This window comes from Carlito syrichta, unplaced genomic scaffold (genome assembly GCF_000164805.1).
Source record: "Carlito syrichta isolate Samal-C Ts95f unplaced genomic scaffold, Tarsius_syrichta-2.0.1 Scaffold313310, whole genome shotgun sequence".
In the NCBI taxonomy this organism is placed as follows: Eukaryota; Metazoa; Chordata; class Mammalia; order Primates; family Tarsiidae; genus Carlito; species Carlito syrichta.
Genome location: NW_007257406.1, coordinates 2,777 through 28,024, shown reverse-complemented (window position 1 = coordinate 28,024; position 25,248 = coordinate 2,777). Strand labels below are relative to the sequence as shown.

General features: G+C 34.2%; 1 protein-coding gene across 1 annotated transcript in view; it reads left to right on the top strand.

The window, feature by feature from the left end:
* The window catches only part of LOC103272821 (protein FAM172A-like), a 65,056-nt gene extending 40,833 nt beyond the window's left edge, over window positions 1-24,223 (top strand). Inside the window, exons 3-4 of the mRNA XM_008070288.2 lie at window positions 22,037-22,138; window positions 24,081-24,223. Of these exons, the coding sequence (XP_008068479.1) occupies window positions 22,037-22,138; window positions 24,081-24,223 (245 nt within the window). The remainder of the gene's footprint in view (window positions 1-22,036; window positions 22,139-24,080) is intronic.
* The last annotated feature ends 1,025 nt before the right edge of the window (window positions 24,224-25,248 follow it).

The following is a 25,248-nucleotide window of genomic DNA, read 5'->3' as shown; positions in this document are numbered from 1 at the left end:
AAGCTTCTGCAAAGCCAAAGAAACCAACAAGAGAGCAGGGAGACAGCCTACAGACTGGGAAAAAGTATTTGCCAACACTAGGTCTGACAAAGGCCTAACATCTTGGATCTACAAGGAACTCAAATGTGTTGAAAAGAAAAAAACAAACAACCCCATTATAAAATGGGCAAAAGATATGAACAGACACTTCACAAAGGAAGACATCCAAGCAGCCAACAGCCACATGAAGAAATGCTCAACCTCACTAATCATCAGAGAGATGCAAATCAAAACCACACTGAGATACCACCTAACTCCAGTCAGAATGGCAATTATCAACAACTCAAAAAATACTAGCTACTGGAGAGGGTGTGGTGAAAAGGGAACACTTCTACACTGTTGGTGGGAGTGTAAACTAGTGCAACCTCTGTGGAAAGCAGTGTGGCGATTCTCAAAAGCTCTAAATATCAGCCTCCCATATGAGCCCGCAATCCCCCTACTGGGAATATATCCTGAAGAACTCAAATCACTGTATCAAAAAGATAGCTGCACACATATGTTTATCACAGCATTGTTCACAATAGCAAGAACCTGGAAGCAACCATGCGGCCCATCCAAAGAGGACTGGATTAAAAAAAGTGGTACATATACACGGTAGAATACTACACAGCCATAAAAAAGAACAAAATCATTAATTTTGCAGTAACCTGGATGGAACTAGACTCTGTAATACTGAGTGACTTCTCACAGAAACAAAGATCTGAGTATCCCATGTTTTTACTCATATAATGGACTTTGAACATCCAATGTAATATTATAAGAAAGTGACTGATAGTAGTAGGAAACTATGAAGGGGGAGGGAGATGGGATTAACGGTAGCAAATATCTGTCTGGGGACGCGGAAACATCTTTTATTAACAAGGGTACCTGAACGAAACGTATTTGTATGCCTAACCCTTAACTGTACCCCACAATATCATAATAAAAAAAAAATGTGCATAGTAAAAAAAAAAAAAAAAAGAGCTGTTTCTGTAAATTGATAGATGCGAAAACCTGACTGGAAAACTTTTAGTAGAGAACAGGAAGAGAGGAATTGGAAACGATTGTAGACAATCCTATTGAAAGTTTAACTGCATTTGCATATGTTGCTGGGGGTGATCCAGCACACTCAGAATAATGGATAGTTTAGGAGTGAGGACAATGAATATGTGTACGAGTTTCCACTTAAATAAATGTGCTGAGTTTCCACCTAGATAGATTTTGTGCATCTTCAGCCTTACTTAATAATATGGAAATTTGATTGTGGTTCTAATTTATACTCCTGCCAGCAGTATATGAGTTCAGATTGATTTTCTGGATTTTAGAGGTTATACAGTGAAATTAAAAGAGTATAGATAGGTTCTAAAGATAGAACTATCTGGATTCAAACTTGAGTTTTTCCTCTTACCATGGGCAAATACTGAACTATTCTGAATCTTTTTCTTCATCTGTACAATAGGAATAATAATGCTGAGTACACATGGGATTGTAAGGATTAATGAAGGAGTAAATTGGAAATATTAGAAGATAAAGTGGCAAATGCATAGTATAATATATTTTAAAACAAATTGGCAAACCGAAGAAAACTTTATCCCTGTAACAGGAAGGCTATTTTATTCTTGAGTTTCTTCAAAATTGGGCTCTTATGCATAAAACAGCGAACTGATGATCACTGACTGCTGTTCATTAGAGGGTTGCAGGTTTACATGGTAAGACTGCACACTTGAAGGTGATTTAATTTTTTATGAATGGAAAAGTGCTTCAGATAAAGGCATAAATGGAAAAAATCTTATAAAATTATATCGGTGGGCAGAAAAAATGTCAGCTAAAACTCAAGATGAGCAGGTTAAAGCAGTACATTCTGGAAGGAGGCAATTTAAATTAGCTTACTATAATAATGATAATCGTGAAGATGGTGAAGAGGAGGATAATGGTGACTGTTATTATTAAAGGAAAGCATGTTATGTATGAGACAATTGTGTCATCTCTTTTTGAGATGGCAATGAAAATAGCCTTGTAAAAGTGCTCCAGTTTCTTAAAAAGATTGTATTTCTTCTTTCCTTGTTTTACAGGATTTTGGGTTGTCTACTGGCTCTTTCTGATTTTTTGAACTCATTTTTCCTGGATTTCTGGAAAGATTTGCTACATCAAGTCCTCTTAGTTCATACGTGGATTAGTTTTTATTTACAATTATTCCCCCAACTCTAGTCCCCTTCAGAAATGCCTGCACTTTGCCATATGCCTTTATGAAAACTTCTGGACGTGAATATTGAATTATTAGGATCATTGTTTATGATAGCCTTGATTATTATTCAGTAAGTACTACTCTCCCTTGCTCTCTGGTGAAGAATGCATTTCCTAGCCTCAGTGATGAAGGTTTTGGCCAAGTAATTTCATTTGGCCAGTTTGTAGTTGCTTTGTTTGTTAGTGAACTGAGACAAGCAGAACCTTACACTGTATCTGTGTGGCCTAGCTTGTCAGCTGCTGAACTCCTGCCGTGCTCTGTGAAAAGAAAATAGACTTCATCTAGCCACTAGTATATGAAGCATACTGGAGCTGACGTAAATCCTGACTGCAGCTGGGATTCAGAAACCATGTTTTGGGGAATTACATTGAATGATTCTCAAGTGTTAAACTAGCCTTGCAGTGCTTGGATAAACTCTGTTTGGACATAATATATTATTCTATTTATATATTACTGGTTTTCTATTTGCCACATTTTTGTTGCACACTTTTACATCTATGTTTGTGAGGTTTTGTCAGGATAATGTTGTTTTCATAAATGAATTGAGAAATTTTTCCTGCTGTTTTATTTTCTGGATGAGTTCATGTAAAAATGATACTCATTCTTTTTTAACTGTTGGATAAAGTCATCAGTGTGGCTCCCTGGGGCTGGATTTTTTTCTACTTGTAGGAAGTTTTAAAGTTTGGATGTAATTTCTTTAATAGATATGGGACTACTTAGGTTCTCTGTTTCTTCATGAGTGAGATTTGGCAGATTCTTTAAGGAATTTTTTCATTTCATCATGAAATTTATTGTTGTAACATATTTCTTAATATTTCCTATTAACTTTTTAGTGTTGTAGCATCTGTTTCCTGATACTGATAACTTGGTTTTTTTTTTTTCTTCTTTTCCTGATCACTCTGGCTAGCGGTTTAATCACTTTATCTATAAAAATATGGTCTATCTTTTCAAGTAACAGCCTTTGGTTTTATAGATTTTTTTCTATTCTTTTTCTTATTTTATTTCATTGATTTCTATTATCATTATTATTTCCTTTCTCTAGCTTGCAAACTTTTAATTTGCTCCTTTTCCTGGTTTTTTGTTTGTTTGTTTGTTTTTCTTGAAGTAAGTTTCTTACTCTGTTGCTCAGGCTAGGTTACAGTGGCATGATCACAGCTCACCATAGCCTCAAACTCCTGGGCTCAAATGACCCTCCTGCCTCACCCTCCTCAGTAGTTGGGACTACTGGCTTGCACCACTACATCCAGCTATTTTTTTGTAGAGATAAGGACTTACTGTGTTGCCAAGGCAGGTCTTGAACTCCTGGGCTCCAGTAGTCCTTCCACCTTGGCCTCCCAAGAGGAAGGATTATAGGAATGAGCCACTGTGCCAGTCTTTTTTTTTTGCTGTTTCTTAAAAACATAAAGATGAGTGATTTGAGACTTTCCTTGCTTTAAGCATTTAATGTTATAAATTTTCTTGTAAACACTGCCTTTGCTATATCCCATACATTTTGATATGCTGTATTTTCATTTTTATTTAGTTTAAGATATTTTCTTATTTCTTCTGATTTTCTTTTTAACTTATAGGATTTTTAGAAGTGTACTGTTTGGTGTTTACTATTTGGGTATATTAGATATATTAAATATATATTTGAGAGGTAAATTTCCCTCATTGATTTTTAGGTGAATTTTATTGTTGTTAGAGAAATACTTTGTATGACTTAAAATCCTTTTAAATTATTTGAGACTTATTTTATGGCCCAGAACATGGGTTATGTTGGTGAATGTTTCATGTACTTAAAAAAACAAGTGTGTTGCATTGCTGTTGTTTGATGGCATGCTATGTAAATGTGTTGCGTTGTTGTTATTTGATGGCATGCTATGTAGATTGAGTTGATAGTTTTAGGTCTTTTATGCCTTTATTTTCTGTATGCTTGTTTTGTTAATTATTATATAAGGAGTATCAAAATCTCTTGTTATAGATGTAGACTTTTTTTCCCCCAGTTGTATCTGTTCTTTCTTTCTTTAAGCACTCTGATTTGGTACATACACATTCGTATTGTTATGTTTTCTTGATGAATTACCCCTTTCATTTTATGACATTTCCCTCCTTTTCCCTGATATGTTCATTTTTTTTCTGAAGTATACTCTTTCTGATATTAATATAGCTATTCCTGATTTAATTTTGATTAGTGTTTGCATTTTACTTTTCCAATCCTTTTATCTCTTTTGTATCTTTACATTGTAGCCACTTATAAGTATAAATTTTTAAAACAAAACAATCTTTTAATTGGAACGTTTAGGCCACGTTTGTCTTTTGTGATGATCAACATTGTTGAGTTTAATTTAACCATCTTGATATTTGTTTTGTTTGTACTTCTTCATGCTGGTTTTACTCCTTTTCTACATTCTTTTGGATTTTTTAAATTAACAGAGTTTATTAAAAATTTAACAGTGTATTAGGAGTCTACAAAGAAACAGAACAAATAGGTTGAAAGGAAATATGTGTGTGTGTATGTGAAGGAAATGTATATGTATATGTGTGTATACAAATGTGTGTGTATGTGTGTATGTATGGGGTACCCCCCAAAAAAACCTGGAATTTAATTTTAAAAAATTGTGTATTCGTCCATGTTTACTCTTCAAAAGTGCTCTTCATTTGATGCAATACACCTATCAATATGCTTTTTCCACTACTCAAAATAGTTTTTAAATAAATTATTATAAAGATGGGGGACACAATTCAGGGTTAGGTATACAAATGTTCATTAGGCAGGTACCCTTGTTGATGATGTGTACCCCTCTGTCCTCTAGCTGTTTCCTTCAACTGCCAATCCCACCTCCCCTCCCCTGACAGTTTCCTACTACTGCCAATCCCTTTCTTACAGTATTATAATTGTTCAAGATCTGCTTATGAATGAAAACATATGGTACCCTGTTCTTTGTTTATGTGAGAAATCACTGAGTATAATTGACTCTAAATCCATCCAAGTTGCTGTGAAGTCCATATGTGTGTCCTTCTTTATGACTGCATAATATTCCATTGTGTATATGTACCACATTTTTAAAATCCAGTTCAGCTTCAGTGGGTAGCATGGTTGGTTTCATGTTTTTTCTATTGTGAATAGAGCTGCTACAAACATGCATATGCAGTTATCTTTTTTGTAGAATGATTTGAGTTCCTCCAGGTATATTCCCAATAGGGGAATTGCTGGGTCATATGGAAGGTCAATTTCTAGTTCTTTCAGAAATCGCCATACTGTCTTTCAAATAGGTTGCACTAGTTTGCATTCCCACCAGCTGTGTAGAAGCGTTCCTTTTTCTCCATATCCTTGCCAGCATCTGTTGTTGTTTTATTAATGATGGCTGTTCATACTGGGGTTAGGTGGTATCTCAGTGTGGTTTTGATTTGCATGTCTCTGATGATGAGTGAGGGTGAGCACTTTTTCATGCGTCTGTTGACTGCCCGTATATCTTTTGAAAAGTATCTATTCATGTCTTTTGCCCACTCTTTCATGAGGCTTTTTGTTTTTTTTTCTTTTCAGAGCATTTGAGTTCCTTGTAGATTCTAGATGTTAGACCTTTGTCAGATATACAGTTGGCAAATATTTTTTTCCATTCTGTGGGCTGTCTCCCTGCTCTCTTGATGGTTTCTTTTGATCAAAACAGTTTTGAACTCATCAGTTTTGATTATCTTTGAGTGCTTCTGCTATTTTTTTGTTTTACTGATTCCATATCGGTATAACATTTACCTTTGGAGACTTTTTTCATCTGGAGAAACGGGAAAAGTCACTCATGGCAAGATCGCGTGGATAGGGAGGGTTGTATGAAAACTCCCTTTGTTTGTCATCCTTACAAATAGTTAATATTGACAGGTTTTTTTTTCCCCTCCTCATTTTCACAGGTTTGTATTACTTCATGGTTTTAATTTGCATTTCCCTAATGGCAAATTATATGCCATATGTGCATCTTTCTTGGTGAAGCTCAGAATTTCCCCTTCATTTTCTTTTTTCTTTTTTTTTTAGTTTGTGTTGTTGTTATGAGCTCTTCAAAAATTCTGGATACACTTCTTTTTAAAATTTGTAATTGACAATGTTCTCAGACCTTGGTTTCTTTTTATTGATACATAATGTTTTTACATATATATGGGGTACATGTGGCATTTGGCTATATAAGCAGAATGGGGTATTTCTGGTATACATTACTCCAAGTGTTTATCCTTTCTATATGTTGGGAACATTTCAAGTCCTCTCTTCTAGCTATTTTGAAATCTACAATACATTGTTGTAAACTTTATCACCCTCCATGCTATTGAACATTAGGACTTATGCCTTCTTTCTAACTGTATCTTTGTTCCCATTTTCTAAACTCTTTTTATCCTCTCCCAACCCCTGCACCACCACCTTTCCCAGTCTCTACTCTTTCATTCTACTCTCTACTTCCATGAAATACCTTTTTTAGCTCACATGTGAGAACATGTGATTTTTACCCTTCTGTGCCTGGAACATTTAATTAACATAATGACTGTTAGATCCATGCTGCTGCAAAAGATAGGATACACTCTTTCTTATGACTGAATAGTTTTCCATTGTGTATTCATGTTCTATTTCCTTTATCCACTCATCTGGTGATGGGAACTTTGGTTGATTCTTTATCTTGGCTATTGTGAATAGTGCTTCAGTAAACATGGAGAATGTGGATATCCCTTAGAGATGCTGATTTTCCTTACTTTGTATAAATATGCAGTACTAGGGTTGCTGGACTACAGGTAGTTATATTTTTAATTTTTTGATAATTCACCATACTGTTTCTCATGGTGGTTATACTAATTTACATTCCTATCCACCAATAGTGTATAAGGGTTTTCTTTTCTCCATATCTTTGTCAGTTTCTGTTACTTTGGGCTTTTTAATAATAGCCATTCTGACTGGGGTAAAAGGATAACTCATTGTGGATTTGCATTTCCCTGATGATTAGTGATGTTGAACGTGTTTTCATACATCTATTGACCATTTGTATGTCTTCTTTTGAGAAATGTTTATTTTTACTCCTTGTACATTTTTTTAAATGGGAATATTAAAAAATTAACTAAATATTAAAAATATTAACGAAAAAGTTTAAGAGTCCCATTTGTCTATTTTTGTTTTTGTTGCCTGAACTTTTGAGGTCTTAGCCATAAAATCTTTCCCTAGACCAATGTTCTGAAGTGTTTCCCCTACGTTTTCTTCTGGTAGTTTTATAATTTTGGGTCTTAACGTTTGTATCTTTAATACATCTTGAGTTAATTTTTGTACGTAGTGAGAGATATGGGTACAGTTTCATTCTTCTGCATGCCAATATCCAGTTCTCCCAGCAACATATGTTGAAGAGGGAATCTTTTCCCCATTTTATGTTATTGGAATTGTTCAAAACCAGTTGCGTATAGATGCATGGATTTATTTTTGGGTTCTCCATTCTGTTCCACTGGTCTATGTATCTGTTTTTATACCAAGACCATGTTGCTTGAGTTACTGTAGTCTTGTAATGTTTTGAAATAAGATAGTGTGATGCCTCCTGCTTTGTTCTTTGTGCTCACTATTGCTTTAGCTGTTTGGGATCTTTTTTTGTTTCCATATGATTTTTAGGATTTTTTTCTACTTCTGTAAAGAATGCCATTGATATTTTTATAGTGATTGCATTAAATCTGTATTTTTTGACCAATATGATTATTTTAATGATGTTTATTTTTCTCATTTGTAAGCATGGTGTGTTTTTTCCATTTGTTTGTATCCTCCTCAAATTCTTTTTCAGTGTTTTGTAGTTTTCCTTGTAGAAAGTTTTTACCTTTTTTGGCAAATTTATTCCTAGGAATTTTTTCTTTTAATTTGCCTTCTTGATTTCCTTTTCAGGTAGATTATTGTTAGTGTATAGAAGAAATACTGATTTTCGTATGTTAATTTTATATCTTGCAACTTTGTTATCAGATTTAAGAGTCTTTCGGTAGAATCTTTAAAATTTTTCTAGATATAGGATCATATAATATGCAAAGAGAGACAATTTGACTTCCACTTTTCCAATTTTGATGCTTTATATTTCTTTCTTGTGCCTCATTGCTCTGGCTGGGAAATTCAATACTATGTTGAACAGGAGTTGTGAAAGTAGACATCCTGTCTTGCACCAGCTTTTAGAGAGATTTTCAGCTGTTCCCCATTCAGTATGATGATAGGTGTGGGTTTGTCATATGAGATGTTTATATTGAGGTATGTTCCTTCATTGCCTAGTTTATTGAGAATTTTTATCAAGTGCTTTTTCTTCACCTACTGAGATAATTGTTTGTGTGTGTGTGTGTGTGTGTGTGTGTGTGTGTGTGTGTGTATTTAATTTAATTTTTTTCTATTTTAAAGATGTAATGTACAATTCAGTTTTAGGTATACAAATTCCTATTATGCAGATATCCTTGTTAATGAGGTGTGCCCCTCCCTCCTCTGGCAGTTTCCCTCAACTGCCAAGCCCAACCCCCCTCCCCTGGCAGTTTCCCACTACTGCCAATCCCTTTCTTTTAGTATTATGATCATTGTTCAAGGTCCGCTTATAAGTGAGAACATATGGTACTCTGTTCTTTGTTTCTGTGATAGATCATTGAATGTGATCAACTCTAAATCCATCTAAGTTGCTGCGAAGTCCATATGTTTGTCCTTCTTTATGACTGCATAATATTCCATTGTGTATATATACCACATTTTTTATCCAGTCCAGCTTTGATTGGCAGCATGGTTGGATCTATGTTTTTTCTGTTATGAATAGGTCTGCAACAAACATGCACGTGCAGTTATCTTTTTTGAAGAATGATCTGAGTTCCTCTGGGTGTATTCCCAGTAGGGAGATTGCTGGGTCTTATGGAAGGTCAATTTCTAGTTCTTTCAGAAATCACCACACTGTCTTCCAAAGAGGTTGCACTAGTTTGCATTCCCTACCAGCAGTGTAGAAGCATTCCTTTTTCTCCACATTCTTGCCAGCATCTGTTGTTTGTTTTATTAATGTTGGCCATTCTTACTGCTGTTAGGTGGTATCTCAATGTGGTTTTGACTTGCATTTCTCTGATGATTAGTGAGCACTTTTTCATGTGTCTGTTGGCTGCCTGTGTATCTTCTTCTGAGAAGTGTCTATTCATGTCTTTTGCCCACTTTTTAATGGGGCTGTTTGTTTTTTCCCTTTCGATGTGTTTGAGTTCCTTGTAGGTCCTAGATGTTAGGCCTTTGTCAGATATACAGTTGGCAAATATTTTTTTCCCATTCTGTGGGATGTCTCCCTGCTCTCTTGATGGTTTCTTTTGCTTTGCAGAAGCTCATTAGTTTGATGAGGTCCCACTTGTCTATCTTATTTCCTACGGTATAGGCACATAGGGTTTTGATCAGGAATTGGTTGTCAGTTCCAATTTCCATAAGGGTGTCACCTCCATTTTCTAGGATTCTTATAGTTTGAGGTTTTACATTTAGGTCTTTGATCCATTTAGAGTTAATTTTTACGTATGGTAATAGGTAGGGATCCTCTGTCAGTCTTCTGCATGTGATCGACCAGTTTCCCCAACACCATTTACTGAATAGGTTCTCCTTTCTCTAGTGGTTGTTGTTGGAGGCTTTGCCAAAGATGAATTGGTTGAGAAATTGAGGCTTTGCTTCCAGAGTCTCTGTCCTGTTCCATTGGACTATATTCCTGTTCTTGTATCAATATCAGGCTGTTTTGATGACTGTAACCTTATAGTAACGTTTGAAGTCTGAAGTGTGATACCTCCTGCTTTGTTTCTTTTGCTAAGGATTGTTTTGGGTATTAGTGGTCTTTTATGTTTCCATATGAATTTCTGCATTTTCATTTCCAGGTCTGAGAAGAATGACATTGGTAATTTAATGGGTACTGTGTTGAATCTTTCGATTCCCTTTGGTAGGATGGACATCTTAACAATGTTGATTCTTCCTATCCATGAGCATGGAATATTTTTCCATTTGTTTGTGTCTTCTTGGAATTCTTTGAGCAATGTTTTGTATTTCTCATTGTAAAGGTCTTTCACTTCTCTGGTTAGGAAGATGCTGAGGTATTTCATTTTTTTGTGGCTATTATGAATGGGATTGTGCTTTTTATTTGGTTCTTCACCTGCTTGTTGTTGTTATATAAGACTGCAACTGTCTTTTGAACATTTATTTTGTACCTTGAGACTTTGCCAAAGTCCTTTATCAGTGTAAGCATTTTTTGACAGATTCTTTTGGATATTCAAGGTATAGAATCATATCGTCATCAAAGAGGTATAACTTGACTTCCTCTTTTCCTATTTGGATACCTCTGATTTCCTTCTCTTGTTAATTGTCCTAACTAGGTATTTTGTGTATTTTAAAAGATAGGATCTTGCTCTGTCACCCAGGCTGGAGTGCAGTCGCACAATCATACCTCACTGCAGGCTTGAATACCTGGCCTCAAGTGATCCTTCTGCCTTAGCCTCCTCAGTAGCTGGAACCACACGTATTTGTCACCACCCCAGATTATTTTTCTTTCCTTTTTTCTTTTTTGTAGATATGATGTCTCCTTATGTTGCCAAGCTGGTCTTGGACTCTTGGCCTCAAGTGATTCTCCCACCTTGACCTTTCAAAATACTGGGATTACACGCATGAGCCACTGCTCCTAGCCTGATCATATGGTTTTTGTTCTTCATTTTGTTAATGTGATTTATCAGGTTTATTGATTTGCATATATTGAACCATCCTTACATTCTTGGGATAAATCCTACTTGATAATCTTGTGTTCATTTTTTGATACACTGTTGGATCAAGTTTATTGATATTTTGTTGAGGAATTTTTATCTATGTTCATCAGGAATATTGGCCTGTAGTTTTCTTCTTTTGTTGGATACCAGCATTGGTATCCAGCTGATGCTGGTTTTGTAGAATGTGTTTAGGAGAATTCTGTCTTCTTCTATTTTTTGGAATAGTTTGAGGAGAATTGGTGAAGATTCTTATTTGAAAATTTCATAGAATTCAGCAGTAAAGCCATATGGTCCTGGACTTTTCTTTGTTTGGAGGCTTTTTTTTTACTAATTTGATCTCATTACTCACTATTGTTCAGTTCAGTTCTTTTATTTCTTCCTGATTCAATCTCAGTAGGCTGTATTTGTCCAGGAATTATCCATTTCCTCTATGATTTTCAGATATTATTGTATACTTTTTCATAATTGTCTCTGATTATCTTTTGTATTTCTGTGATATCAGTTGTAATGACTCCATCATTTCTTAATTTGTTTATTAGTGTCTTCTCCCTTTTTTTGTTATTAGTCTAGCAAGCGGTTTGTCAAAGTTGTTTATCTGTAAAAAAAAAAAAAAAAAAGACAACTTTGCGTTTTGTTGATCCTTTGTATTGTGTTTTAATCTCCATTTCTTTCTGTCTACTAATTTTGGGTTTGTTTATTCTTACTTACCTAGTTCTTTTAGGTACACTGTTAATTTGAAGCTCTTTTAGTTTTATAATGCTGACATTTCTGTCAGCACTAATATTTCTGTATTTCTAGGTTTTGGTATGTTGTGTTTCAATTTTTATTTGCTTCAATACTTTTGAGTTTTTTTCCTTAATTTATTTCTTGACACAGTGGTAATTCAGGTGCTTGTTGCTTAATTTCCATGAATTTTTACAGTTTTTCTAGTTCCTCAAGACTTGTTTTCTTGCATAAATATATATTCTTTCTTGGAGATTGTTTCATGTACTGATGAGAAAAATGTGTATTCTGTAGGTCTTGGATAAAATGTTTTGTTGAGTGTCTGATAGGTCCATTGGGTCTATTGTACAATTTAATTACAATGTTTCCCTGTTAACTTTGTGTCTAGATCTAATGCTGAGAGTGGAATGTTGTCATTCCCAACTATTATTGTGTTGAAGTCTATCTCTCTCTTTAGATCTTTAAAGTAATATTTACTTTACATGTCTGGGTCCTTGAATGTTGGGTACAAATATGTTTAGGACTGTTAAATATTCTCTTGCTGAACTGATCCCTTCATCATTTTATAATGATGTTCTTTTGGGTATCTTTTTATTTTTTTGACTTAATGTCTGATGTATCTGGTATAAATATAGCTATTTCTGCTCATTTTTTGGTTTCCATCTGCATGGAGTATCTTTTTTCATGCCTTTATTTTTGTATATATTTGTCTTTACTGATAAGATGAGTTTTAGTCAGCATTTAATTGTTTCATGGTTTTTAATCCATTCATATAGTCAATATCTTTTCTGGACAGCTTATTCCATTTATTGTCAAGATTATTATGGATGCATGAGGACATATTCCTGCCATTTTCTTAATTAATTCTGATTGTTCTGTATATCCTTTGTTTCTTTCATTCTTTTCTAGTCTTTATCATTTTGGTTTGGTGGTTTTCTGAGTCCTTTCTCTTCTTAATTTCCTCTAACTGTGTATCTTATACTTTCATACATCTTCATAATGGTACATATCATCTCTTCACTTCCTGGTGTAGTAGTTTTAAGCATTTCATGTAGGGTTGTTCTTGTAGTGATGAATTTTCTCAGTTTTTGCTTTTCTGTGAAGCTCTTTATTTCACCATCATTTATGAAGTATAACTTTTCTGGGTATAGTATCCTTGACTGTCCGTTTTTTTTTCTTTTTCCTCCTTCAGCACTTTGAAAATATTATCCCATTTTCTTTTGGCTTGTAGGGCTTCTGCTTAGAAATCTGCTGTTAGTTTGATGAGGATTCTTTTATAAGTTACCAACTGATTTTGTCTTGCTGTTTTTAGAATTTGCTCTGTGTCATTGCCTTTTGACAGTTTGACTATAATGTGCCATGAAGAGGACATTTTTGAATTTTATCTGGTGATCTCTGAGCTTCTTGTATATGGATATCTAAATCTCTTGCTGGACTTTTAATTTTTTTCAGTTTTTAATTTGTTAAACAGATTTTCTTCTTTTCATCTTCTGGGACACTGAATATTTGAACATTTGGTTGCTTTATGGTATCTCATATGTCACATAGGCTTTACTTATTCTTTTTTATTATTTTTTCTTTATTTTTGCTTAGTTGGGTTATTTCAGCAAAAACTTTCTACAAGTTCTGAAATTCTTATGCTTAATCTATTCTATTGTTGAAGCTTTTGATTGTATTTTTGTCTTTCCTTCAATGAATTTTCCAATTCTAGTATTTCTGGGGGTTTTTTTGGGGGGGGTCAATTTTTCATTCATATTAGGATTTTTTTCTGATTTGTCTTTTCTCTATTCTGTTGTATTTCACTGAGCTTCTTTAATGTCAATATTTTCCATTTTTTCCCTAGCATTTTGCAATTTTTTAATTGTAATCTATTCAGGAGAATTATTGTGTTTCTTTTAGAGGTGTCATTTTTCCTTGCTTTTAAAAATGTTTTTTGTGTCTTTACACACATTGATATCTGTGTATTTAGAGTACTATTTCTTTCTTCCAAGTTTTTTGAATTTGCTGTCATAAGGAAGAACTTTTTCTTGAATGTTTATCTGTGATTTTAGTTGGGTAAGGCACTTTAGCTTTGATTCTATTTACGGTACTGTAATCTGTGTGTGATTTCTTTGCCTGTATATAGTTCTATGATTTTCTTACTGGCTTAGGGAGAGGCTCTACTCAGTTGTTAGTGGAGGCTGTGGTGAAGTTTCACAGGAGTTAAGGATGCCAGGTAGTTTATGTCTTGGGTCCCAGTGTTGGCAATGGTGGGCCAAGCTTGCCTGTTATTGGGCCACAGAGAAGCATATGCTGGTACTGGTGTTGGCTAGTCTCGATTGGTGGTTTCTTCAAAATCCAGGGACTGGCTTGTTGGAGATTTTTGTTTCTGGGTCATGATTGATATTGATTAGTAGTTTTCTTTTTTTGTATTGTCTTTGCGTATTATTGGTATTGGAGTAATACTGATATTCTAGTATAATTTAGGAAATATTTCTTATTTTATTTTCGGAATGCTATTGTATAGAAGCTGTGCTAATTTATTTTTAAATATTTGAAAGATTGACCCAGCAAAACTTTCTTGACCTGGAAAAATTTTTTGGAAGATTTAAATTACAAATTCATTTTCTTTAATAATCATAAAACTATAATCACTTCTCGGCCTTTTGGCTAAGATCAAGTGTAATAATCATAAAACTATTTATATTTATTTCAAATTGAGTGAGTTTGGGTAATTTATGGTTTTTAAGGACTGGACCATTTCATCTATTATGTTCATTTATATAGAGAGGGTTGTTGATAGTATTCCTTTCGTGTTCTCTTAATTGTTGCAGGGTCTGTAATGATATTCCTTGTTTCTCTGTTGCTTATTAAAGAGATTAAAGAATCCTAAAAAAAGAATGAGAAATAAATGCTTTTATTTATTTATTTATATGTGCTCTCTCTTTACACACACACACATACACATGCACACTGTGTTATGCTTCCTTTCTTTGTGGACATGCATATTTCTATTTGGTATAATTTGCTTGCACCTGAAGAATTTTCTGCTCATTTCTTGTTGTGTAGGCCTTACTGTCAATACAGTTTTTCAGCTTTTGTATGTCTGAAAAAAATCTTTATTATTATTATTTTTAATGATTTTGGTTGGCATAGAATTCTAGGCTGATGGGCCTTTTTTTTTTAATGTGCTTGAAAGATGTTGCATCATTGTCTTCTGTTTTACATAGGTTCCAAGAAGTCTTTTTATTATTATTTTAGTTCCTATGTAGTAGTGTTTTTCTCTGTCTGATTCTAAGGTTTTGTTACCATCTTTTTTCAAAAATTTAATTATGATATGCCTTTGTATCATTTTCTTAATGTTTATTCTGCTTGGATTTGTGGTCTCCATCATATTTGGAAAAAATTTTTCCTTAGCTATCAACCTTCCCCCCATGTTGATTTTTAAAATCTTAGGCCCCACTTAAAATATGTAAGACCACTTGACATTGTCCCATTAGTTGAGGATGTTTATTTTCTTAAACGATTAATTCTCTGTGTGCTTCACTTTGGGTAATTTTGTTGTTACATTTTAAAGTTCATTTGCTGGTAATTCTTTATATTCTTTTTTATTTTACACTTTTTATATAGATGTCTGAAGTTGTTCTTCAGTTTCTCACTTCTGTACATTAATGATGTTAAAAGATATTTATATTGAAATAGTTGTTTTACATCCTTTACTGCTAATTTCTTCATCTTTATAATTTCTTGGTCTATTGATTGTTATTCCCCTTGCATTTAGATCATGATTTTTACTTCTTTGCTTGCCTAGATACTTGCAAAGATGCCAGACATTGTAAAATTTGCAATATTGGGTTCTGAATTTTGTTGTATTCCTTTAAAGAATAAATTAGTGCTTGATATTTGTTTTGCTTTCTTTTTGGTATTCTTTTAAAGAATGTTGGAGTTTGTTCTTGAAGGCATTATATTATGTATATTTTTTGGTAACTTTGAGTTTTATTTTTCTAATCTTTAATATGGTAGTTTTAGAGTAACTTTTTTTCCAGGTCTAATTCAGCCTGCTACTAAGGTAATAATATCCTAATGACAACTCCATCAGATGGCTTATACATTACTATGTCTTTCTATCCTGGCTTATGGGTGTATGTGTAGTTCTTGTGTGTATTTCATAAATTGTTCAGCCTGCTGCTTTCTCTGTCCTTGGGTAAGTTTTTTTTCTCCTGTATGCATGGATAAATAGTCAAAACTTGATAGAATCCCTCTGAAACTCTGCATAGCATTCTCTCTTTCTAATCAGTTTCTTCTGCTCTTACTCTCTTCTTCCAAATCTAGCCATCGTGGATTAGTCCAATTCTGATCTATGTCTCCTCAACTCAGTAGGATCCTCATTCTTTGTCTGGGTTTCTCACTCCTGCTGTGTCTTAAACTGTCTCCATGCAGTAAACTGGTGCAATCAAAAGGTTTATGACATTTGTTTGTTTTCTCTCAGTGAATATACTTCTGGCTGCCTATTGTCCAACCTTTGAAAATTGTTTCTTCACATGTAATGACAGGCTTTCTAATTATTTAAGGAGGAAAAAAATCTGGTTCCTGTTATTCCGTTCTGCTAGAAGTAAAATTCTAGTAATGTTTTAAATACTCATTTAGCTAATAAAGTTAAAAAAAACATGCCAAATGGTATTTCTTTATTGTGGTAAAATATACATAGTATAAAACTTACCATTTTAGCTGTTTTTATGTATGCAGTTCAGTGGCATTGAATATATTCACATTGTTGTGAAGTCATCACCATCATCCATCTTCAGAGCTCTCTTCACCTTGCAGGAATGAAACTTTACACCTATTAAAAATAACTCCCAATTATTCTCTCCCCCTAGCATTTGGTAACTGCCATTCTACTTTGTGTCTCTATGAATTTGATTACTCAAGTATCTCATATGTGTGCAGTCATACAGTATTTGTGCCTTTGTGACAGCTTATTTAACTTTGCCTAATATCTTCAAGGAACACTCATGTTGTTTAATAATATCTTTTCTTTTTACGACTGAATAATATTCCACTGTATATTTATACAATATATATATATTTTTTTGAGTTGGAGTCTCACTCTGTCCCCCAGACTGGAGTGCAGTGGCTGTTCCCAGCCACTGCAGCCTCGACCTGCTGGGGCTCTGACGATCCTTCCGCCTCAGCCTTCCAAATAGCTGGAACTACAAGCGTGCGCTATCACACCTGGCTAATTTTTTTGATTTATTGTAGAGATGAAGTCTCACCAAGTTGCCCATGCGGGTCTCAAACCTGCGGGCTCAGGCAATCCACTCACCTCAGCCTCCCAACGCGCAGGATTACAGGCTGAGCCACCGAACCCGGCTTATACAACATTTTGTTTATCCAATGTTGTAGTAACCATGATTCTCTAGAGAAACAGAACCCAGTTGCATGTGTATGTATGTGGGTGTATATATGTATGTATTGTGGGGACTTTGGCTGTTGGCTTCTAGAGGTTTGCTGAAAAATCACTGGCATGAGGCAAGGTTGATTTATCGGAGAAAAAGATACAAATTTTATTATCTTGTATACATGTGGGCCTTCAGAATGAAGATCCATCTTCCCTATGAGTTATAGAAACTTGAATACTGTCTGGGGGTTACAAGAAGAATGCAGACTTGAATTCTGGTAAAACAGGTTATGGGTGGGGGAAGAAGAAGATTTTACTTTTGAGGGGCAATGAATGGATGGGGAAGCAGAGAATGACTTGCAAATAGTTATTTTTGGAATTTCATCCTTGGAGACAGTCATGCTTGAAAAAAGGTTTGCTCAAGTGTGGTGGTATCTTGCTCTTTTTTTCTGCAATAGATAATGAATACCAGGTAGGGAAGCATAGCTTTTCTGTGACTAAGTGGAGCCAGAAAGGTCAGAGAGATCCTGTGGCAAAAAGCTGTATTTTGGGGTGAATTTTCCTGCATCCCTTCAGCATGTATTTGCTTGTGTGTATATATAAAGAGATTTATTATAAAGATTTGACTCACACTATCAAAGAGGCTAAGAAGTCTCAAGATCTACTGTTGGCAAGGTGGAGACCCTGGAGAACTGTATAGTCCTAGCCCAAGTTCCCTAGCCTGGGATGCAGAAGAGCTGATGGTGTGAGTTCCAGTCTAAGTCTGAAAACAGGGAAAGACTGATGTCCTAGTTCAAAGATAGGCAGAAAGTTTGAATCCTCATTTGTTCTGCCTTTTTGTTCTATTCAAACCTTTTTGTTCTATTCAAACCTTTATCTGATTGGATATGCCACACACACATTAAGGAAGGAGTCTGCTTTACTCAGTTTACCCATTCAAATGTTAATCCCATCCAGAAAGAACCTCACAAAGACACCTAGATTAATGTTAAATCAGGTATCTGGGCACCTTGTGTCCCAGTCAAATTCACACATAAAATTAACCATTGGACTTGGCTTGGTAGCTCACACCTGTAATTGCCACTATTTGGGAGGCTGAAACTGGAGGATCATGTGAGGCCAGGAGTTTGAGGCCAGCCTGGACATCATAGTGAGAACTTGTTTCTACAAAAAACTTTTAGATAATTAGCCAAGCATGGTATTTAGGTGAGGCTGAGGTGGAAGAATCCCTTGAGCCCAGGTGTTTGAGGCTGTAGTGAGCTCTGATTGTGCCACTGCACTCCAGCATGGGTGACAAAGTGAGACCCTGTCCCTTAAGAAAATGAAATTCACCATCATACCATTCATCCATTGATGGACACTTGGAGTGCGTCTACCTTTGGCTATTGTGGATAATACTACTGTGAACATTGATGTATAAATATGTGCTTAAGTTGTTCCTGCTTTCAGTTCTTTTGGGTACTAAATGGTATTTTTATAGTTGTTTGCATATGCTTAGATGAGGTTAATAATTCTAGTCACTCTATTATTTTAATCACCAGAGCCAAGTTTTAGGAAAGAAAAAGTCATGTCACATCTGATGCATATTTAGGTTATATGATTCAAGACTACTGTATTTTATAGGTAATTGAAGGAATTTTTTTCCATGGAAAGCTTTTATTGTACTTGATTTTTGCATAATTCACTGCCTATGGAACCCAGTCTCTGAGCAAAATGCAACTTTACAATATTGCTTTCCTTCTACAAAGCAGAAAAATAATTTCTGACAGTTTCTTTCTGTATGTCTTCTTAGTGCTGAGAAAAATTTAAAAACTATACCACGTTTTCTAGTTGACAGAGGACAAATTTGAGAAATGCCTTTTATTTGGTTGTTGATTTTATCATTCAAAGAAACATTTTGAGGAAATCCAAGGCACATATTTGTATTCATAACTGATGGTTCTTTGTAACAGGAGAAAAGGGGTACAGAGTGTTATAAGGTTGTATGGCATATAGAAGCAGTATGGTGATTTTGAAAGAGCACTAAGTTTGGTTTTGAGAGATGTACTTATTTTATTAATCCCACTTATTATTAAGCTATAATTTTGAACAAGCCATTTTATCTCTCTGAGTTCACTTCCTTGTCTGAAAGACAGTTAAGATGGTAATACTTGTTACTGTTTCATAGGATTGTGATTATCAAATGAGGTAATGTATGGGAAAATGCTTTGAAATTTTTAAGGGATATATAGATGTAAGACTGCATTTTTAATTCTATGTTAGTAGAAACAGAAAGTGGCTATTAGACACATTACATCTGCTCACATACTGGATGGTTTCTGTGTGTGTGATGAAAAGGTTTGCAAGTTATGAATTGTAGAATGTGACTGTGAAATGAAGGAGTCTGATTTTGCCCCAGAACCTCATTTCACTGGAAGAAGAGAACTGATAATCTTTAGCCACTACAAGCCGTTTTTTCAATATTAAAAACTTCTATTTTTACTTTATTTTGGAAAGATTTGCAGAGTGGTCAGAACTTTAGTAATGAATGAGGAATTGTCAGCATACTCATATGTTCCTTTTTAAGTCCGGTATGCATATTATCTGACATTTCTATTTTACTAGAGTTTGCAAACATGTTTTATGTTGAGATTGGTGTATTTTTGTGTGATTTGAGTTTGATATAGAAGTTTGAAGAGTACTAAACCATGATTTTTTTAAATGAAGTTTTCTTTTTTTTTAACTAGGTTTTTAATGCATTGTCTTTGTGTCCTACAGAGAGAGACTAGAGAATGGAGGTAGACAAAACACTTTTTTCCTCTAGCGTCTTTTGATGATGTTCTATACAGGGGATTTATTGTGTCCCTGTGAGACAGAAATAAAGTATTACTTCTGTGATACTTGTTTTTTTTTTTTTAGTTAGAGTCTCACTCTGTCGCCCAGGCTGGAGTACAATGGCACACTCATGGCCACCCCAGCATCAGCCTGCTGGCCTCAGGTGATCCTTCCACCTCAGCCTTCCAGGTAGCCAGAACTACAGGTGCACATTGCCATGCCTGGCTAATTTTTTGATTTATTGTAGAGTCGAGGTCTCAATAAGTTGCCCAGATTAGTATCGATCCCCTGGGCTCAGGCAGTCCTTTCACCTCAGCCTCCCAAAGTGCTGGGATTACAGGCTTGAGCCACTGCACCTGGCCCGAGATACTCCTTTTGTAGGAAAGGGACTGTCTTGCCTTACAGCATATTCTAGGAGTTTTTACTTTCAGGAACTTTAGTTAGAATGAAGAATCTGAAAACCTAACCTTTATTTCTTGTTTAGATGAAAATGACTTTAAATCTTTTTTGAAATTGAGTACATTTGATGTTTGTTTTTATTTTTCTGATTTTTGAGATGACTATATGATGACATACAGTGAGAATTTTTGCCTCATCCTGTAATATGAGCCTAAAATACTTGTTGATAGACTGATTCTAGCATTGGAGCAGGAAAGATACAAAATGACCCTGAAGCACCTCTTGTAGTAATAGAAAATAAGGAGATGTCAAAAGGCAGAAAGATAAGTGCATGTCAAAGGGACACAGGAGACAACTGGAAGAGCTTACAATAGCTATGATTGGAACAATTTGAGAAACAAAATAAATGATGTAGTATTGTATTGTAACCCAAAGTATACAATAAGTATCCATGAGTTCATACTGATATAAGTGATTTCATAAATGTGTAAATGGAGGAACAGAAATGACTTCCACATAGAAGAATTACCAATAATATGTAGATATTCTTTACTCCAGGAGATAGAGCATAATTCTTCCTCCTCTCTTTGAGGATGGGCCAGACATTGTCACTTCCAGATAGTAGATTATGGAGAGGGAAAAACAGTAATGTTATAGTAGAGAAGCCTGACAAATATTACCTTAACCAAGTAATTTCCTATTGAGGTCATGTTCTTCTTGAAATAATGTGTTGAGAATGATAGTTCAGTTCTGTAGTATTCTTTCCAAATATCTTAAACCTAGTTTAATCACAAGAAAAAATATCAGACAAACCCAAATTGAGGCCCATTCTACAGAGTACCTGACTAGTATTCCTGAAAACTGTCAAGATCATGGAAAAGAAGGAAAGGCAGAGAATCATCACAGACTAGAGGAGATTGGGGAGACATGATAATTACTTGCAATGTGGTATCCTGGATAGAATCCTAGAACAGGAAATAAACATTAATGAAAAAACTAGGGAAATATCTGGTCTTTAGTTAGTAGTAATGTACCAATATTGGTTTCTTCATTTTGATAAATGTACCATAGTGATGTAAAATGTTAGTGATAGGGGAAAGCAAGTAAGGGGTTTAACACTCTTTTTGTACTGTCTTTCAATTTTTCCATAAATCTATAATTATTCTAAAACAAAATTATTATTAAAAAAACTAACTGACAGATTTTTTGATTGCATGGAATCAAATGATGTGAAAAATAGAAACTGCTTTGTGTCAACCAGTTTTTGCTAGTTAGTATGTTTTAACATTTTTTCTTCTTAAAAATGGAATAGTATACTATATTAACACTATTTAGGTTTATAATGTTTCCTTATTCATAAACAATAGTTTCAGTTCTACATAAGATTTAATGACCTTTTAGTTACATTAATGTCTGAAACTTTCAAACTATAGAATGAGGTTAATAAGGTACAAATTTATATCTGTGTATTTTGAAAGGGAAGAAGTTAATTTAATATAATGGTACATAGGATTTAAGTGGTGATTGTTTTCAGAATTATGACTTTGTAAGTGCTTGTGTTATGTTGACTTTATGCATGATCATAATGCAGTATTTTGGGAACTTAAAAATTTAATAGCATGACCAATTAAAGCTATAATAGGACAGAAGAATTAATCTAATAGGACAAAAGAATATTTAAAATTAAATTAAAATATAATTATTTGTTATTAACTAAAAATATAAGTAAATTTTCTATTTTTTTATAGATTTATTGTCTAGGATAGATTTGGATGAACTAATGAAAAAAGATGAACCACCTCTTGATTTTCCTGATACCCTGGAAGGATTTGAATATGCTTTTAATGAAAGTAAGTGTTGTGTGCTATATGCAAAATTTACTTAACAATGCTAATATAATTATAGAGCAGATTTACTTGCTACTTTTAAAGACCAGCTAGAATGTTTTATGAATTTAATTTGAGAAATAATGACTTATCCTTGCATGATGAAATCCTTCACTCAAGTGAAAGAACCAAGTAACAGTTTCCTATAGTTGTCAAGTCACGTAAACTAATGGACCTGAATTTGATTCAGCTTATGCATTTCAACCTTGAGTGTTCAGTGCCCTGGTATGCAATTGGAACTCCTAATTAAATTATAGAGGAAGATGCTACTGTTTCACATGTTATTTAAAATGAAGTGACTGGCAATAATTATCTGTGACAATATTTTAAAGCAATTTTCCATGATTTTTCAGGCAACATCCTTGTCTTAAAATTTATTAATTAAATCCTGAATAAAATAACCTTTACACTTGGGATATGGAGGAACATACCATAGATTGCAAGGATGTTTCTGGAGTGAAGAATCATGATTTATTGGATTAATAATACACTGTTAAACTTGAAAGGTAATGTTATTACAGGATAGGTAGCATTTAAGTAGTAGTTTTTTATATGTTGCTCTGCATCAGCTGAATTGGTGCTCTGTTATTATTGTATTAGTGGATATCCTTTTACAATATCAATTAGGACTTGACATCCCATTCTCTGTGTACTGGAATGTCAAATAAGTGTAAACAGAAGATACTAGAAACTTTGATCTTTTCTCTTATATTAATTTTCACGCTTTTTAATGAAGATATTATATGCCAGTATATGTATAAGTAGTAATATTTGCTGCCTGGAGGGGAGATGGGGTTGAAGCAATTGGCCTGTGGTCTGTTTCTCCTGATTACCAGAGGAAAAAGAGTCCTGCTGCGGAGACAGGTAGCTTGGTCCTTTTTCCTTGTAGATATATGATAATTAAGTCATGAATTAAATATAGACTAATATTTACTATGAGGAGAATCTTTATCCACAGAATTCTTTGAGCAGTTATGACTGGTTTAGCATTGCTCATGGTAAACAAACCTACAGTGTTTGGATATATGAGGCATGCTTCTCTGAAGAATATCACCTAGCAGTACAACTCTTTGGCACATAAATGGCAATATTTTATAACCCAATTGCTCAGCAATGTGTAAGGTAATTTGTATGCCTCACTTAGAGACTTCACTTACTTTGGGCCAGAGAGTATGATCCAGTGAGAACAAAGGACGTGGGGAAAACACCAGGATGTCCCAGACCTTTCCTTGCTTTGCCTACATTGCTTAATTGCTTGTACCTTTGAAATTATTAGAAAGTTTAGTCATTATTGGCCAAGATCTCTGATTTGTGTTTTCTATTTGACAGTTCAAACTAGTGTTATCCACTGCCTCTTTCCAGTTTTCATTTGATATCCTGCCCATATTTCAAGGCCCAGTTGAGAAATCTCACTGAAACCTTCTGAACCTCTTCTAACCCACAGGGATTTTTCATTTCTCCAAAATCATTCTAGACTTTATTGTCTACATGAATTGCCTGTAGCAGTTTTTAGATTATTGACTTCATCCTTGTTTAACTTCCCAAAGAGTTGCTCAATTTTTAAATATTTTGTTTTTACTCCTCAAATAGCCTCTAAGCTTCTTGAGAACTGGTACTGCGTTCATAGCAATAGCTAGTTAAGATCTTTATACATATTAGACCTTAAAATAGTGTTAGTTTGCTTTAGATTAGAGAGCTGAAGATCAATAAGAATAACTTTTGAGTACTTATGGATCATTTATTTATATTATTTATAGGTTTGCATTACATTTGTATCTGAAGAAAAAATCTAAAGAAAGAACTGCTTTGAGAAAGTTAAATTTTTATCAGACATTATTTGTTATGCTGTTTATATTGTTGTAAATGTACTTTGAATTATAGTAGTCTTGTTTGTTTACCTTTTTAGAGGGGCAGTTAAGACACATAAAAACTGGGGAACCATTTGTTTTTAACTACCGGGAAGATTTGCACAGATGGAACCAGAAAAGATACGAGGCTCTAGGAGAGGTATGTCACATGAGTCTTCAACTTTGTTTTTTCCAGTTTTGAATATTCAGAATAAAGTTTTTGAAGGTGCAGCAGTTTTTGCACTCTTTCTACAAAATGGGATTTTAAAGAAGAATTTTGCTGTTTTTCATTTTGATTACTTTTAGTGGTCATGTTGGAAACATATTCTCAGTTTAAGTTTGTTTTTTTATAAACATATCCTTCCCATGACCTTAATATTTTGCAGTGAGTCATCACATAGGAAAACAAATTTATGCCAGATTTCCATTTAGTTTTTTAAGATGTTTTTAAGATGTTGAGTCTCTCACTGTGTTAGAAGGAATAAGTGTTCTTTTAAGCATTTATTCACTTGAAGAATATTGATATTTGACTAATAAGTTGAATCTAACCTTCTTACCTTTGACTGGATAAAGCATTAGACCTTGTGAACAGCTACCCACATGATGCCACTTATAGGAACCTCTGAAAACTTAGGTGAATGTTTTGTTAAAGTCAAAAGTTTTACTCATTCTGTGTTATATTAGGCCTTTATTTTTAATAAAATGCACATGGAAACATTTGTTTAGTGTAATAACAACATAGTTTACTTTTTTTAAACTGAGATTTGTATACTTATTTTTGACTTTTTAATAAAGTGGTAAAAGTAAATTACTCAGTTAAATAATCACATAAAGAATATATACTAGCATAAATAATAGCATAAAGAATATATAATATGCTGGGAGGTATTTCCTGGACGTCTTGCATTTCTGTATATCCCTGAACAGAGTTGTAGAGTGAGTCTATGAGTTCTAGTTATATACTAGTTATGATACAGTTTTCATCATAGTGATTTAGTTTGTCTGGAGTTCACGATAGTGAGATTTTTTTTTTAACTTTTAATTTTTTTATTTTAAAATTGTGGGGTACAATTCAGGATTAGGTATACAAATATTCATTATGCAGGTACCCTTGTTAATGAAGTGTGCCCCCGCCTTCCCCAGGCAGATTCCCACTACTGTCAATCCCACCTCCCAACTCCCCTCCTGCAGTTTCCCGCTACTGTCACTCCTTTTCTTTTTTTTCAG